Raw genomic sequence first — 15,201 nt, forward strand, 5'->3', positions numbered from 1 at the left:
ATTTGAGTTATGCAAGGGTGCGTGGGAGCACAACCCTCGCATAACTCGAGGAACAACTGTATATGCTCTGATCAAACATAATTCCCTTAAGAAAGGATGGTCTTTGGAGTTTGGCAAATTCAAATCTATTCCTCACTGCCCAAAAAACCTACTCTGTCATCTTGGATAAATATATCTCCTCTCTCTGTCTTCATTTTCCCTTCTACAAAAACAGGAATAGTAATAACTCATAGTAGCAAATTATTGCTTAATTCATTAATGTTTGCAGAACACTTTGAGATAATTAGATAAAAGACTCTATGGAAGTACAAAGTGCCTTTTCACATTTCACCTGTACTGCACGAAAAGAGTATAATTTTCATAAGAACTCAGTGTTACTTACCCTGTACAACAGGAAATCCTGGGCATGGGCCAAAGGCAGGCTTTATAATACAAAACATCAAATCACCTTATATTCTCCCCTCCCTCCCCAAAGATCACTGCATATTTCAGAGGTAATCTGGGTACAGCAGTGATGTAATTAAAATTCTCTGTGATTCTTTTGAGTGTACAAATTTAATAAAAAATCCTACTAAAAATATGGGAAAGATTCACATTTACTACTGGCATGGACTAGGATTCATGCTAGATACAAACAAATGCTGCACACACACAGTATACAAGATCAAACAAATTTTGTCTCTGTGGCAATGCCAAGACTGAGGCAAACAGCACTGAAGGGATCACAGTGGCAGTGATTTCTTAAATGACAATCAGAATCTGTGGTCAATCTCTATGTGAGCCTAGCAGAAATGCGTCGCTCATGCTTACTCACTTCTCAAAGAAAGCAAGAGCTCGTAGGAAGCAAATAAGTTTTTAAAATGTTGATGATATTAAAAGAAAAGGAGCCCTGGCCTATCATTTCTTCTTCTATTTAAAATGAATGGCTCTTACTGTTTCACTTGACAAAGAAGTGGGATACTGGGAAAACTGGAACAGAAAATTAAAGGAAACAGAGTTTTAAAGGAGGAGAGAAAGAAAAACTCATTCTAGAACCAGACTGGCATGCCCTGCAGCATATACTGGCCCTTTTCCCCTGGGCTTTACTGCTGAGGTGTGGCTTACAGAACTGCAGTCTGACCGATCTCATTTCCCCTGGGCTCTGAACACTAGCTCTGCTCTCAGTTTTTACAGTCTCTATCGTTCTTTCTTGTCCAAGTTAAACAGCAAGAACTTAACTCTGCCTGGCTACGTATACACTAGCCCAAATCTCCAAAATGGTCATGCAAATGACCATCTGGAAGATTACTAATGAGGCGATGAAATGCATATTCAGTGCCTCATTAGCATGCCAGAGGCCGCGGCTCTTCAAAATTGATGCTTACTGCTGCCACGTGGCTCATCCAGACGGGGCTCCTTTTCGAAAGGACCCCAGGAACTTCAAAATCCCCTTATTCCTATCAGTCTTATTCCTACCAGCAGATAGGAATAAGGGAATTTCAAAGTTCCTGGGGTGCTTTCAAAAGGGACCCCCATCTGGACAAGCCACGTGGCAGCAAAAAGCAGCAATTTCAAAGAGCCATGGCCAGCGGCATGCTAATGAGGCACTGAATATGCATTTCATCACCTTATTAGTAACCTTCTAAATTGCTATTTGCATGGCCATTTCGAAGATTTGGGCTAGTTTAGACACAGCCCCTGTGGGCCCCTGCCCCTGTTTGCAGCAGCAAAGGATTTCCCTCACATTTTCTTTTGTGCTAACAATTGATTTTTATGTGTGTTCAGCAACACCTCCTCACCCTTTCCCTGACCTGCTTTCCAACCCAGACTTAAGAACACATGGCAGGGGTAATGGGGCACCAAAAGCTCAATGTGGCAGTTGGCAAAAAGAAACATGGGAATTGGGCCAAGTGTTGTTGAGCCTTCAATTCCTAACTCATACAATTACATTTCTTCTCTCTCTAAATGTTGCGACATCACCACATGACGGGTTAAAGTTACTAATATCCACCATGAGGTAGTACTTGAAAATCAATGAATGAAGATATGGAAGATTATAGCACAATTTACTTTTCCTCAACATTTAAGAAACTAATGCTCTGACTAATTATCAAATTCTGCCCTGACCTGAGCCAGATTCAAGAGTCACATTGTGACAGAGGCTGTGTCTCCACTACGAGATAAATTCGAATTTATTTATATCGAATTTCTAACCCTAGAATTTATAAGTTCGAATTTGACCATCCTCACTTCCCACATGCTCCCCACAAAGTTGAGTCATTGCTGCCATAAACACATTGGCTAACATCAACTGTTGCAGTAGTGCATTGTGGGAAGCTATCCCACAGTTCCCTCATCCCTGTAGCATTCTGGGTATGCTCACTGGTCTTGACGTCATCTTCCCCAATTGCATTTTCCTCACTCCCCTCCCGATCCCTGGAAATAATGCAGAGACCCTCAAAGTTAGAAGAAAGAGGACAGAAAAGTCTAGGAAAAAAGAATTTTTATTTTCCCCCCACATTACATTGCCAACACGGGTGCAGTGAATGTATTCTCAACTGGCCATCCACTTGTCCCACTTCCCATCATTGCATGCATGTGATCCCTGAAAATAATGAAGGGGCCCGGACTGTTTTTTAAAGTGAGAAGGAAGGGGTTAGGAAAGTGTAAGAAAAAGGAATTTTTGGTTTTCCCCTTCACTATACTGGTATTGGAAAGAGCCTTTGGCGTTCCCGTGCATTATAAGGCTTTCGTGCAACGAGTGTGTTCTCAACTGGCCATCCACTGAGTATCCCACCTCCTACCACTGCACGCATGGGATCCCTGAAAATAACGCAGGAGCCTGGCCTGTTTTTTAAAGTGAAAAGAAAGAGGATAGAAAAGGCCAGGAAAAAAAGAATTTTTGGTTTCCCTCTGGCGGCAGCATGCCCTGGGTATGGGCGAATGCAGGGGTGCAGTGGGGGGCCAGTTGAAGTGGTCCTTCCTCATGGCAGCAACCAAACTCCGAATTTCTTAGCTGCCGGGGTAGACTTTTCCCTGGCAGCAGCAAGCCCCAGTATGGGCCAAGGGGGACTGATTCAATGGAGGGCCAATTGAGGTGGTCCTTCCCCAGTGGCAGCAAGCCCCTTAGCAGCCAGGGGAGACTTCTCCCCAGTGACAGCAAGCGCTGGTATGGGTTGGGGGTGGGGGGATCCCAGGGTGACAGCAAAGTCCCCATTATCTTAACCACCATTAGAGACCTCCCCATGGAAGCAGCAAAGCCCATAACAATTTTCCCATCCTTGGAGCCCTAAATGCATGACTGGCAGCATTGTCAGCACCGAACAGCAGACACATACTTTTATTGGGTTGGGGGCTACCCACATGATGTGGCTGAGTGTGCGAAAGACCCAGACTGTGTGGTGCCAGTGGTGGAGGCAAAGGGGTTCGCACACAAATGTAAACCACTGAGAAGAAGTTTCTTGGCATGTTATGCAAGCACGACCCCCAGCACAGCCTTGTTGACACCTGGTATGGCGGGGCATGGGCTGGTGCCAGGCAGCACAGAAAAAATTAGCAAGTGTACAGACAGAGTCGAAAGCTCTCTGCAGGGGCTATTAGAATGGGTACATGCACCCACCATGCTCATAGCATAGAAAGAAAGAAAGACAGACATTTCTCAGGCTGTCATACTAACATGAGCCCACAGCTAAAGGCTTGCTGCTCTCACTTGAAATTCACAGTCTTCCTGTTACTGCAGAGCAGAGGCCAGGGTGCAGCACTGAGACGGACATTGTGGGTTACGTATGGAACACTTCTGCAGGCTAACACATTCGCTTTTGAGACATGGTGCTTTCATACTTACCTTTTATCGAACTTCTGAATTTGAGCTTGATGCTATACCCATCAAGTAACTGCGATTTTGTGACCTTGAGATTAGTGCACCCGAAATCGAGCTAATGGTGTTTGCAGTGAAGACAGTCAGTCATATGGTAATATCGAGCAAACTGCCTTAAATTTGACTTTATCTCATAATATAGACGCAGTCTGAGTTAGAAATTAGAGGGGAATTTCCTTAGGTCACACAGCTAAAGGTGCCTAGAAAACTTTTCAGACAGCGAGTTAAATAAAAAAATAATTTTTGTGATTTCTTTAGCCATTTATTATTTGCCACCTGAAACATTTCCTGAAACACAGCGAGCTGCAAATGAATTCATGGGCTATTAATCTGCTGTCCATGGCATAGGAGAAAATGCATTAGCTGAACTGATGCAATTGCTGATATTATATAACCATCTCCACAGAACCTAGAGTAAATTATAACTAACAACATTTAATCTAAGTTGCTCCTTTAAACATTAAAACTGGCATTAAAAATGGTGCAAAAATCAGAAGGAAAGAAAATAAAAGTGAGACAGATTTCTGAGAAAACAGAGAGATCTGTTTCTCTGAAGACATTAAAACACCTCAGTAGCGAAGATGTTTGATTAACCATAGGATACAATCTGTAGCCAGCAGAACTCTGCTGCTCGCTACATCCCAATTTTAATTTAATATAAAACATTCCATTATTCGTTTTCAGCAACACACCAGTATCTGTAGTATGTGACTGACCTTGATATTGGACTATTGTGTTTTTAAACAAATTCAACTAAGGTACTGTGTTCTCAAACACATGAAACACACACTTGTGCTTTCTCTTCCCAAAACCGCTCCACCCTGGGGATACAGAAATGTCTGGGGCTTGCTTTGCTCTGCCCACGCAATTTCATAGATTGAAGAATCTGATTTGTGTGTCTTGGTTTGAGTTTCCCCTGCTTTTCTTCTGCTCAAATTCTTCCCTTCAGTGAAATTATCACAATTAGGATTTGTCATCTTCAGAGCACTTTGCAAACATACATTAGTTCTCCCAAAACTTCACTGAGGTTGTCATCCACCTTTTACGCATGGGAGGAAGGAGGATGATTGGCTGGCCAAAGAGGACGGAGGAGGCAAACATTCTCAGCTGAGGGTAGGAAATCAGGAGGTTTTGGCTCCCACTCCAGAGCTTAGATCACACAACTCTTGAGATCTGAATCGAAATCTCATTCTTGTTGAAAAAAAAATGCAGTTTAGTTTGCAGCCCTTCCCCACCACTTTAGAAGTCCACTCTGTTCCAAAGCAGCTTTTGAGAACATGCTCAGAGACACATGTACCCCTAAATATTGAAAGGCGTGGACTTCTACAATTATGTGAGTAAAAAGGGAGGGAGGTTGTGTTTTTAAATGCAGTAGATTCTCCACTTCATAGTAACGTTACCTCCCCAAGGGAAGTTAATTGTAAGCAGATTCACAAAGCTACACATGGGACAAGTCTGGAGAGAGACCAGGGATCAGCAACTACAACAGGTGAATACTATGACTTAAAGCCTTCCCACTAAAAGGTCTGGGAAGACCAGCAGCTGCCATGCAGAGCTGAGAAGGATGCTTATGAAAAGCAGTTACCTACAAAATGGGAATGGAAGGAGTTCTGGATATTCCAGATTTGTACTAAGGGGGATATATTTCACATGAATAAGGCAGTTTCTCCGGGATTCTGCTTGAAAAAGCCCACTGTTGAAGCATTGTTACTCTAGTTCCTGCCTGCTCCATAACTACAACACTCATGGCATGCCTATGCTACTTCCAGGGCAATACCTGCCCACGAATGCAGACTGGAATGTGCCTTGTTCCCAACATCTGAAGCTGCGTCTACACGTGCACGCTACTTCGAAGTAGCGGCAGTAACTTCGAAATAGCGCCCGTCACGTCTACACGTGTTGGGCGCTATTTCGAAGTTGAAATCGACGTTAGGCGGCGAGACGTCGAAGTCGCTAACCCCATGAGGGGATGGGAATAGCGCCCTACTTCGACGTTCAACATCGAAGTAGGGACGTGTAGACGATCCGCGTCCCGCAACATCGAAATAGCGGGGTCCTCCATGGCGGCCATCAGCTGGGGGGTTGAGAGATACTCTCTCTCCAGCCCTTGCGGGGCTCTGTGGTCACCGTGGGCAGCAGCCCTTAGCCCAGGGCTTCTGGCTGCTGCTGCTGCAGCTGGGGGTCCGTGCTGCATATACAGGGTCTGCAACTAGTTGTTGGCTCTGTGTATCTTGCACTGTTTAATGAAAGTGTGTCTGGGAGGGGCCCTTTAAGGGAGCGACTTGCTGTTGAGTCCGCCCCGTGACCCTGTCTGCAGCTGTGCCTGGCTCCCTTATTTCGATGTGTGCTACTTTGGCGTGTAGACGTTCCCTCACTGTGCCTATTTCGATGTTGGGCTGAGCAACGTCGAAGATGAACATCGACGTTGCCAGCCCTGGAGGACGTGTAGACGTTATTCATCGAAATAGACTATTTCGATGTCGCAACATCGAAATAAGCTATTTCGAAGTTGGGTGCACGTGTAGACGTAGCCTGAGTGTCCCGCAGGATGATACCTCAACATTAACATGAATGTCATGTAGTAATAAGGCAGAGGTGAGTTTCCTGAAGTTTCACCAGATAACAAGACACGGTCAATCAGATGGCTCTTTGCTGGGTCGCGGGTCCCAGTCCTGTGCTATGTGACATGATTACAGTCTCTTAGTGTCACATTGTAAAAAAAATTGTTGAGATCTATTTTTAAGAAGATCTAAAAGAAAGTCCTTGAATGACATACATGAATGAGCTAACGAATTACACTCCCTGCTGGTGTTTGGGTCATCACCCCGCTTTCTCACACATCACTACAGGTTGAACTGCTCCAGTCTGGCACTCTCTCATTTGGCAACATCCATAACTCGGCATGATTTTAAATAGCTAGATGACCACTTATCATGGGTGTGGCCAAGTTGCCCGTTGTCCCATAAAGTTTTTTTACAGCCTCCAGTTCTGGCTCTCAGTGTTCTGTGCTGTTACTTAGCTGTAATTTACCACCAACTGTCTTTTAAGAGCCCAGTAAGCAGTGGAAGTGTTGGTAAAGGTGCTAGACAACATTGATCTCCTCTGGCCTGGCAAATTCTCTAGACCGGCACTGGTCAGGGCCCTAGGGTGCCGGACTAGAGAGGTTCACCCTGCAGAACATGTTTCTGTTCACGCACTGTGTGATCTTGCATATCAGGCTCAAACAACATAACCAATCCCTAATGTACTACACACTAGAAAGGCCTGGTTGGTTCCATTGTACAGCTCAGGGGTCAGCAACCCTCAGGAGGGGTGCCAAGAGTGATACACAAGCTGATTTTCATTGACAAGCGAGGAGGGAGCTCAGCCCTGCCCCTCCTCCCCCATGCAGCTGGGAGCTTGCTCAAAGCTATATTGCCTGTGGATTAACAAAAGACCAGTTAATGACCGTTACTTAATTAGTTAATAAAAGACCAGCTAACGCTACCAACCCCACTTAAATGGTAAAGCTCTGCATCTTTAGTTGTTTATTAATCAAGCTCTTGTAAGCAGGACTATTAGTGACTTTAAAAAGTAACACCAGCACTGGGACCATATACAGAGGTCAAAAAGTCAAATTTCAGCACTCTGCATCAGAAAGGTTGCTGACCCCGGTATAGCTGTAGGCATTGGAGACTCTGAATCCATGATCCGAGCTCATATCTTCCCAAAGCAGCATGGTCCCCTGGATAAAAGTACTCAGCTGGTACTCATGAGATCTTGGTTCAGTTCGAGGTTCTGTTTCCTGACTGGCTATAATACAATGAAAAATAATTTCTCTTTTTCTGTGTCTGTTTACCCTCCCATATTATTTCTGTTAAGAATGTAAATTCTATGGGACTGGGACATGTTTCATCATGTATTTGCTCACATAATGGAGCCCAGTCTGATAGTCTCACTATCATAACACAAATAAATGTGTAGGTCTGCCACTAACCTCTCTCAATGAATCAGACCCACAAAGTAAGCTGCAGATGAAAGAAAATAAGCCAGCAGTACTCTGCTATTCACTGACTTTTATTTTTAAATATGCAAGAAATGTACAACCCTACTGTGTTCCAAAATTCTGAGCGGATATCTTTAAAATCTTATTAATTGCACTGACTGGAGTTCTGCCCTCAGATAGCTATGAAGTCAGATATCTATGAACTACGAACTCGCACTGAACTCGCTGGAAGGTGAATATGAAGGTAAGTATTTTTGCACCTTCTTTAAAAGAAAACGCAGGGATTTCTCTTCTGTGTTTCAGTGAGCTACAGAATTACACATGCCTGAACACAGACTTCTGCACAGTTCACATGTATTCATTCCCACTTTGCCCTCAGGAATAGGCACTTGGGGTTCCATTTGCAGTTGTCCACTGTGATTAACTCTTCCATTTGGGGCTGGTTAAATATTATAGGCGTACTTCTACACAGCCCTCGAAGTACCTTTTACTGTCCTTCGCTCATGGCATGAATGCCCTGGAGTAAATAGCTGTAGCCAGAAAGGAGGTAAAATGAGGAAGAAGGTAGCATAAAAATTAAATCCCAACAAACCACTAACGAACATGCCTTTGCTTACACAAACATTTGAAGAAATACATTAAAAACTGGAGACATCTGTATGTGAAGAGATTGAAAAGGAAGTTTTAAGCTCTTTCCGTTCGAAAATATTACTGCTTTGAAAGGGAAAACACAAGTTTAGGTCTCATTAATATTGTGGGGTAAAGCACTCTGCAGTCCAATGGCTCTTATTTTTTTAAATTTATTTATTTTAATTCCCCATTCAGCTGCAAAGACATTTTAAAGAAATACAGCATGTTTAGGTAAAATCTGCAGTGTTTTGTGGTTTGCTATTGACAGCAGAAGGAATACAAGTTAATTGAAGGTGTTTGGCAAATAATATGGTAATAATTCCTTCACCCTTAGCAATGTGTGCTGAATGCCATCAACACATAGACTGAAAGGGGCAACAAGTTCATTGTCACTCTATGATTTTAGAATCATCCTGCTGAGATTTCCAAATCTAACTCTGATGTCATGTTTCAGAATTCAATATGTTGGTTATTTCACAACAGCTTCAGAACCCCTGGAAGCCAGCATACACTGGCCCCAGGTAAATGACTTTTCTCACCCCCAAAAGCTGTATCATATTGATTTTGCCACTAAACGATATAGAAAGAATAGTCACAGAACCACACGCTGCAGTATGCAAATTAATGAGAACACATTTCGCCTAACTCCTCCCTCAGGATGGTCTGGAAGGTTCACACTCCAGCAGGGTCTGCAAGTGACATGAGGTCACGTCCATCTGCCAATTACTGGTTACCCATTTAGACAGTCTGGAATGATGCTGCCTCGATGAGGATTGCTGGCAACTCTGTACTCCCCACAGGGTGGAAGTATGTGCAAGTGAAAACAGATCTCACAGAGAAACCCTTCTGCTTATGGCACGGGACAAAAAACACAACACAAAAGGCAGTCCTCCTTACAGACGTGCTCAAAATCATGGATCCCCAAGTGGTTCGAAAGTCATACCCTTTCCTCTGGTCACCACCCTGCACTCTCTGAAGGGAGCTGTATTCAGGAACTCATTTTGATGTCTGACCCCTTTAAGATATTTCCTACTTCTCCCCTTCCTCCTTAATTTCTTCCTTATTGGAACGGGGGAAGAGAAGCATTTAGCCCCCTGTATATCTCCAGATACTAATAATGAATGATGGTCATGGAATTAATTGTGCATTGTGGAACCACTAGGGCTTATCTACATGAGGAAGTACTGTGCAGCACGCTGGAGCGTAAATCCACAGCACAAGAGCATGCCCTGCACCCACAATTTATCTAGAGGAGCCCTAAAGATATGCCTACCCTGCAGCTGTCAGCATCCTCCCAGCCTGGGCAGACAGGTTCACATTAGCTCAGCTCAAGCTAGCACTCAAAATGAGCATATTTACACCTGTGGTGGCTGGGGCTAGTTATCGTAGCTCAGACCCGTGGGGTAGGATGGGCTTGGATTCAGGTGGCTAGCCTGAGCCATGTGCCATCTTGCAACAGACACACCTGGTGCTTTCAGCATGCTAGCTTGAGCAGAGCTAGCAAGCCTGCCAGCCCAAGGCCACAGACTCCTGGTAACAGGACTTGGCCAGCGGATGTATTTCTTTCAAGCTGCAACATCTACACGAGTCAAACCACCTTTCCACCTGAACATTCTGTACCAACAAATGTCAAGTGACCCCAAAGGTTACCAGACCACAGAGATATGCAAACAATTCTTTTTTTCTCACTTGTTTGCTTACTTTGCTCATTTGGGAGCCCTTTGGGTTCCCATAAGATTCATGAGCGGGACAGGGCATGCTATCTAACTGTAGCAATGGAGCTGAAAGTGACCACCTTTGTTGAATAGAAATGAGTGGGAAAACCCCATCAACAGCAAGGGGCAAAAATGTTAAGGACACTTTATTTGAAGTACAATTTCACTTTGTGAAACATGTATTTTTCCCTCAAGTGCACATTTGTACACAATGCAATCATCACAAGCTTCAATTTAATGTTTAAAATGCTGAAGGGCCATCTGGTAAAATAAGGGATGGGCGGTCTCCTAGCTGAAATTGACACAAAAAAAGGCAAGGTAGCAAAGCAGCAGGCAGGCATGAGCACGAAGAAGGGGGGAGAGAAATGAAAGGCCTTCAGCATGTTTGCGTACTGTGGTTCTTATGCCGACCCCAAAACATTTCTATGCCCGGGAAAAGAAAAATCCTTTGCACGTCAGATAATTGCAACTGCGTGTAATATCTTTGGTGACCATTCTGTACTAAGTCTATACAGAAACACCAGTGGGGAAGGCTATCATAACTCCTTCAGGAACTAAAACTAGTGTGTGCGTGCATGTGTGTGCAGGGGAAGTGATTAAGGTGAATCACTTAGGCTGTAAACACCTCCAAAGAGGCACACATGTGCACACACACACTTCCAACCAATGTACGTACACTGATTCAAACCAAGTCTGCAGAGACTAACAGACAAAGAAAGGGCGTTTGGGATACAACACTACATTTGCGCTGACACAAGACCTTTTTGATCAAAAAAATGGACAGGTCATCAGATCCTAGGGAGACCTCAGACCTAGTGGAAGGACTGGAAAGACTGACACCTACTAGTGCTTTTGTTGGAGTTGCGGGTGATACTTACCTCTCATAAGCATCTGTTTAGTATGTTCTTTTTACTGTTTCCTGTTTTCATTGTTTAGTGTTTTCTCTGTAGTGCTTTCAACTTCAGAATAAATGTGCTTGTTTACAGAGAGCTGTACAATGACTTATGAGTGCTGTCAATACTCTGGTCATAGCCCCCAGTCTGGAGGCAAAGCCTGGGTGCCACCTGTTAAGCAGACTGGCATGCTGTGGATACCACAGTGGAAGAAAGAGAGCTGTTCAGCCTTAAAACTCCGGCTCAAAAGAGAGTGGGACAAGAGTCCCTCCTCAGAGACAGATGGAAACTACAGAAAGAGATGCAGATGAAGCTACCCTCAAACTGACATACCCAATATTGGGTGTGTGTGAAAAAAAATGGAATCTACTTAAAGGATTTTGTCTTAAGTTCGAGACATATTATTGAAAGGAGTCCCTTATAAAAATGAACTAAGTAGAAACAAAGAAAGTTTAAAGTGCCTCTTTAATGTTTGCATGTCCACATTTGCTTGTCCATATGATATTTGTGTTATATTACATTAAAACAACTCATTAAAATGATATTATTTCGGTTACAAGGTCACACACTGGAAAGTTAGGAATTGCCAGAGTTAAGGTTGTCTGTGAAACTCAAGTTCAGTCACCTTTGTGCATATGCATTTTGTTCTTTAATTACATGGTAATGTATTATTAGCTCCAATGTGATCTCTACGGTTGTGTCTACATCTGCATTCCTCTTTCGAAAGAGGTATGCAAATGAGGTAAATTGAAAATGCAAATGAGGTATACATTTTCAAAGATAGGTTTACTTTCGAAAGAGCAGCATCTACACTGGCTTTCTTCTTTTGAAAGAAGTTCTATCAAAATTAGAATATGCGAATGAGGTGCCAAATACACAAATTTATACCTCATCTGCATTTCAGTTACCTCATTTGCATACCTCTTTTGAAAGAGGAATGCAACTGTAGACGCAGTCTAGGCGTACAGGGTAACAAATGAGAGAAATGGTTTCTAGAAGCAACTTACATTCTTTGGACATTCCAACTTCAAAGCACTTCTGTAATCGGCAGTACTGGCAGCGATTTCTAGTGACTTTATTAATAACGCAGTTTTTATCTCTGTGACATGTGTAAACCATGTTCTTCTGAATACTTCTCCGGAAAAACCCCTGCAATTAAGCAAAAAAACAAAGAAATAAAATCCCTAGGCTTCACACATAACTCATAGTCTGTCTCATATTATTTGAAGTTATTCACGAGTGAAACATTAGGTCTGGATTATGATAACCTCAGAGCCCTTATAAAACTTTAAAAGTTGAATATTCTTTTCTTGCAACATAACATGCACATTTAAATGAAAAATAAAGCACACTATGTTACTGTCATGGTGGAGAAGACTGAGGTATGTAGAAGCACTTAGAAACAGAGCTCTATGTTATATTATAACATCCAGACTGAAATAAAAAAGGCAAGATTGGGCTTACGGATTTAGTCCTTCCAGCCTCAGGCATCCCTTTTCCATTTGTTATTTGAAGGATTTCTACTTTTATTTTGTGTTTAGAATTGTACTAACTCTACTGGACGCAATCCTGAGCCTGCTCAGAACCTCTTCTGAAATTAACTAGACTACCACATGTGGAAGATTTCCAGCCTCAGGCTGATTATTGATTTGTGAACCTGGAAACCTCCCCAGAATTTTAAGTCCGATATCTATATGGACAGAAAAAGAGTTAATTCACAGAGAAGTGGGAGAAATGCAAGACAGGGAGCTAGTGGAAACTGGATATGCACAGGGTGAAAAAAATATCATCCAACCTTAAAAACAACAGAAGAACCAAACACCAGGCACAATGCCATGATAATATGTACAGATCAGCCTACAACAAAAGTAATTCTGTAACCAAATTCTAGTAATCTAGTAATCTGAGGAAGTGGGTTTTCCCCATGAAAGCTCATTACCTAATAAATGAAATTGTTAGTGTTTAAGGTGTTACAGGACTGCTTGCTTTGCTTTGCAACGATACGTATTAACACGGCTAACCCAGAGACTAAGTCCTATTAGGAAGTTTCATATTGGTCCTCAAATTTTCCAGGCTGCCTCATCCTCCAGCAAGATCAAATCTCATTCAACACCACTCCAAGGTGTAGGAATACTAGCTCATGTTGTATGTGGCAGAGGGTAGTGGGGGAGGGGTGTGCGTGAGAATTTTTTAAAGTGTGTTCAACAAACCACAGGTGTACACCTGATAGAAGAGCACAATGCTTGATCACAAGGGATGTAATGACAGCCCGCCATCCATAATTCGTCCCAAGAAGCAGTCATTGTGGACTGTATTGAAAGGGTTTCTTAATAGCAATTTTATAGATAAGTAGATAATTATATGGTCCTTTAACTTCGTAAAAGCTAGCCCATGACTTCTAGGGCAGTATCACCACAGGGAGGGAGGCTGATGAATGCTAATCAAAAATCCCTCACAGTTCCCCCATACACCCCCGGGGAGCTTTTTTTTGTTTTTTTGTTTTTTCCAAATCAGTGCTATAAAAATCTCGCATTCAATTGCTGGAACTGAAGAATGCTTTCTTAATCATGCCCCTTGTGCAATTATCTGATGGGCCCTTGTGGATTCAAAGCCAACTTTGGGGTTAATTCTTTTCACAGACTTTTGAAGATGTTTGTCAGTACAGTCAAGTGACAGGAAAATATTTTTTTTAGGTTGTCCAACATCACATTACAAAAGCCAAAGAAAAACTTTCTGAGCTGCTGAAACCCCATCACAGGTGTACAGCAGTCGATGCTAGGTGTTCACACCATGAGTTACACCTAAGGATAGAAACCTTTCAAGTGAAAAACAGGACAAAAATGTTTTGTTTTAAACTTACGGGGGGAAAATCATGTGTCCCTTAGATTAATGACTAAACAATAATTGTATTTACAGTGTAGCTATAATTTAGGTACTTAGCCCTCCACACAGCAGTATCTGAGCCCCTCACAATTATTCATGCCTTTGATCCTCATAATGCTCCTCTGATGGAGGCATCGGCGTCAACTCTGGGGCTGGAGCAGCCATGAGGAAAAATTGGTGGGTAGTGAGCATCCCACAACAGCTCCTTTCCTCCTCCCCATACCTTCCCGCCTATTGGCAGACCCCACAGATCAGCACCTCTCCCTCCCTCCCTCCCCATGCCTGCCACACATGGCTGTCAGCTATTCTGCAGCATTTGGGAGGCTCCGGAAGAGGTAGAGGGGGCAGCGAGACATGGCTCAGAGGGGGCAGAACTGGCTGGAAAGAGGTGGGGCGAGGGTGGAGGAGGGGTGGGATGAGGCTGGGCTGGGCCCCCTGGAAGTGGGGGAGTGGATGTGGGGTCTGGGGAACAAACAGGGGTCGAGTGTTCACATGTGCACACGCACACGCACACACACATGCACACGCACACACACACAGAGCAGTTTTGAAAGTTGGCGCCTGAAGAGAGAGGGAATCAGGGTGAAAGTAAATCACATTTCTTGGAAAGGGGTTCACGGCAGAAGGCTCGTGTGTGTGTGTGTGTGTGTGTGTGTGTGTGTGTGTGTTGCAATATGACAGTACCTACACGAAATGTAAGTGTGGGGTGGAGTGCCAGGAGCTGAAGGCAGGGGGCTGGGAATGTGTAGGGAGGTGCAGGACTCAAGGCAGGGGGGTGGCTATGTGTGTAGATGGGAGATGGGTTACCTTACCCGGTTGGTGGATAGGTCCCTGCCCTGCTGCTTCTGTGTGCTGCCAAGGGAGCTGTGGGCTAGCTAGTTGTGGGCACGGCTGCAGGGAAACAGGCGAAAGGGGTGTAAGACAACCACCGACCTGCCGCTCACTTCCCCTGGATTGTTTCCAGGGCTGCTGGCACCGGTGCATGCAGTGGGCTGCACGTAGCGTCCAGCAAGATAGGGGCAGCAGGACAGATATGGACTCCTGAGGAACTCAACGGGAGCACGCCCACCTCCCTTACAGCTTGTCCCCAGGTGGCTGCTTTCACACCTACCTGCCTTACCTGGCTGTCTGCTGCTTACTGTGGCACATGAGGTAGCCAGTGCCATTCACCAGAGAGCTCTTACCAGAGCAGCGCACGGCCTGACTTTCACCTCTGGAGAGAGCTACTCTACTCCGTTT

General features: G+C 43.9%; 1 protein-coding gene across 2 annotated transcripts in view; it reads right to left on the bottom strand.

Annotated features, from left to right (window-relative positions):
• Positions 1 to 15,201, bottom strand: part of RARB (retinoic acid receptor beta) — a 342,130-nt gene that overhangs the window by 68,431 nt on the left and 258,498 nt on the right. For both annotated transcript variants that reach the window (XM_074984445.1, XM_074984444.1), the window contains exon 3: positions 12,087 to 12,228. In XM_074984445.1, the coding sequence (XP_074840546.1) occupies positions 12,087 to 12,228 (142 nt within the window). The remainder of the gene's footprint in view (positions 1 to 12,086; positions 12,229 to 15,201) is intronic.

This window comes from Carettochelys insculpta, chromosome 2 (genome assembly GCF_033958435.1).
Source record: "Carettochelys insculpta isolate YL-2023 chromosome 2, ASM3395843v1, whole genome shotgun sequence".
Classification (NCBI taxonomy): Eukaryota; Metazoa; Chordata; order Testudines; family Carettochelyidae; genus Carettochelys; species Carettochelys insculpta.